Genomic DNA, 2,500 nt, shown 5'->3' on the forward strand with positions numbered 1-2,500 from the left:
GTGTGTGCATATGTGTGTTTGTGTGTGCATATGTGTGTTTGTGTGTGCATGTGTGTGTTTGTGTGTGCATGTGTGTGTTTGCGTGTGCATGTTTGTGTGTGTGTGTGCATGTGTGTGTTTGTGTGTGCATGTGTGTGTTTGTGTGTGCGTGTGTGTTTGTGTGTGCATGTGTGTGTTTGTGTGTGCATGTGTGTGTGCATGTGCATGTGCATGTGTGTGTGTGTGTGCGTGTGTGTGTTTGTGTGTGCATGTGTGTGTGCATGTGTGTGTGTGTGTGTTTGCATGTGTGTTTGTGTGTGCATGTGTGTGTGTGCATGTGTGTGTGTGCATGTGCGTGTGCATGTGTGTGTGTGTGTGTTTGTGTGTATGCATGTGTGTTTCTGTGTGCATGTGTGTGCTGTGTGTGTTTGTGTGTATGCATGTGTGTGTGTATGCATGTGTGCATGTGTGTGTGCATGTATGTGTGTGTGTGTATGTGTATGTGTGTGCATGTGTGTGCATGTGTGTGTGCATGTGTGTGCATGTGTGTGTGCATGTGTGTGCATGTGTGTGTGTGCATGTGTGTATGTGAGTACATGTGCATATGTGTGTGTGTGTGCGTGTACATGTGATGTGTGTGTGTGTGTGTGTGTGTGTGTACATGTGCATATATGTGTGTGTGTGTGTGTGTGTGTATGTGTGTGTACGAGTGCATGTGTGTGTGTGTGTGTGTGTACGAGTGCATGTGTGTGTGTACATGTACATAGTGTGTGTGTGTGTGTGTGTGTGTGTGTGTGTGTGTGTGTGTGTGTGTGTGTGTGTGTGTGTGTGTGTGTGTGTGTGTGTGTGTGTGTGTGTGTGTGTGTGTGTGTGTGTGTGTGTGTGTGTGTGTGTGTGTGTATGTGTGTGTGTGTGTGTGTGTGTGTGTGTGTGTGTGTGTGTGTGTGTGTGTGTGTGTGTGTGTGTGTGTGTGTGTGTGTGTGTGTGTGTGTGTGTGTGTGTGTGTGTGCACACATGTCTGTTTGTTTATGTGTGTGCATATGAGTGTATGTGTGTGCGTGCATGCACATGCGTATCTATGCGTACATACTGTAGAAGAATACTTACACCTCTCTCACACTCATTGCACACCGCATCCTGGAGAGGACAAGTGCAGGCATGAGTCTGTAGGCATTTACGAGCATGGCACACCCAAGCCTCACAGAAATCACAGATTGCTCCCTGAAATTGAACAAAAGCCTTTGTTAGTCTCACTCATATTCCTTGTTACACTTTTTTCAATTAAAGCTAAAAAACAAAAAACAAAAACATAGGATTTTCGATATTAAATTTTCCAAACAAGGGCATAAGGTCCAATATCTTCTTTATCACTTACAAGGTAAAATGGAACTTATAAACACATTTGCAAACAATGTGCACCCGTCATCCCCAGTCATAAATTGACCAGTATCTACTTCAGTGTCGTTCTCCTGATAACACAAGTTGTGACATTTGGAAATATTGCAAATTTCAAAACATAAATCAATATAGTAATACATACATACACTCTGATAATAAAGCAAGGTTCATAATGTCACTGAAAACTTGGTATGAGGTAAGTGATCAAATCAAGTTAGTATTGTATCTTACCAACTTCTAATATTTCATGAAACTCCTGCATCATCATTGGCTAGTAAGGCAGGGGATGTTTCCTACTTTAGATTCAACTGCATCGAAGTAAATATCAAAATCATCTTTCCATTTTCAGTCTAGATGACAGATATTTAACAAAATCTTTAGTATTCAAGCCTACATTTAGAGGTTATGCCTTACTGAATGAATATGTGGGTACTAAACATAGACATAGACACATATACAGACATAGACACAGACAGACAGACACAGATAGACACACACACACATAATCTATAAACATATAGATTACAAATAAAAAATACAAATAAACACTTTTTGGACAAAACAAACATCAAACTTACCACCATCCCTAACCCGGTAGTATAGGTTCCTGCATGCTTTACCACACAATCACCTGTTTTCAACATACATTTGATTTTACCACAATGGGCACATTGTGGCAAACGTTGCACAGACTGGCAAAAGTAGCAGAAAGCACGGTTCTTTTGACGCCTCTGACACTTGTCACATTCCTGTAAAAAATCATATTCATATTTCAACTATGGAAGTACATCAGTAATAGTAAATTGAAGATATTTTTCTCATAATCTTGAAAGACGTAAAAATCATCTCACAAATGTCTACCACCAGTCTCCGCACCTCTCAACACTCTGACAAAGGCAAACAACCTATCAAACCAATATATTCTAACGACTAAGTTTGTAATCCTTCATGTGATTTACTGCCACATAACTAAACCCTTTCATACCCTATTTTGCCCGAGAAAATATGAGGTTTAGTGGGTTCCTCACACCATAGAGTATGGAGCGTGCCACTATCATACGGACTTCTATCACAGCAAGTTTCTAGTATATTTACAGTAAAACTAATTACTAGAAAAAATAAT

General features: G+C 40.3%; 2 protein-coding genes across 2 annotated transcripts in view; one reads left to right on the forward strand and one right to left on the reverse strand.

Moving 5' to 3' along the window:
• Positions 1-2,500, reverse strand: part of Noa36 (zinc finger protein 330 homolog Noa36) — a 9,875-nt gene that overhangs the window by 6,463 nt on the left and 912 nt on the right. Inside the window, exons 3-4 of the mRNA XM_027361822.2 lie at positions 1,956-2,126; positions 1,087-1,200 (exon numbers count right to left, since the gene is read on the reverse strand). Coding sequence (XP_027217623.1) covers positions 1,087-1,200; positions 1,956-2,126 — 285 coding nt within the window. The remainder of the gene's footprint in view (positions 1-1,086; positions 1,201-1,955; positions 2,127-2,500) is intronic.
• The window catches only part of LOC113810121 (uncharacterized), a 19,926-nt gene continuing 18,876 nt past the window's right edge, over positions 1,451-2,500 (forward strand). The window contains exon 1 of the mRNA XM_070140859.1: positions 1,451-1,573. Coding sequence (XP_069996960.1) covers positions 1,550-1,573 — 24 coding nt within the window. The 5' untranslated portion in view covers positions 1,451-1,549. The remainder of the gene's footprint in view (positions 1,574-2,500) is intronic.

The sequence above is a fragment of the Penaeus vannamei genome, chromosome 3 (genome assembly GCF_042767895.1).
Source record: "Penaeus vannamei isolate JL-2024 chromosome 3, ASM4276789v1, whole genome shotgun sequence".
NCBI lineage: Eukaryota > Metazoa > Arthropoda > Malacostraca > Decapoda > Penaeidae > Penaeus > Penaeus vannamei.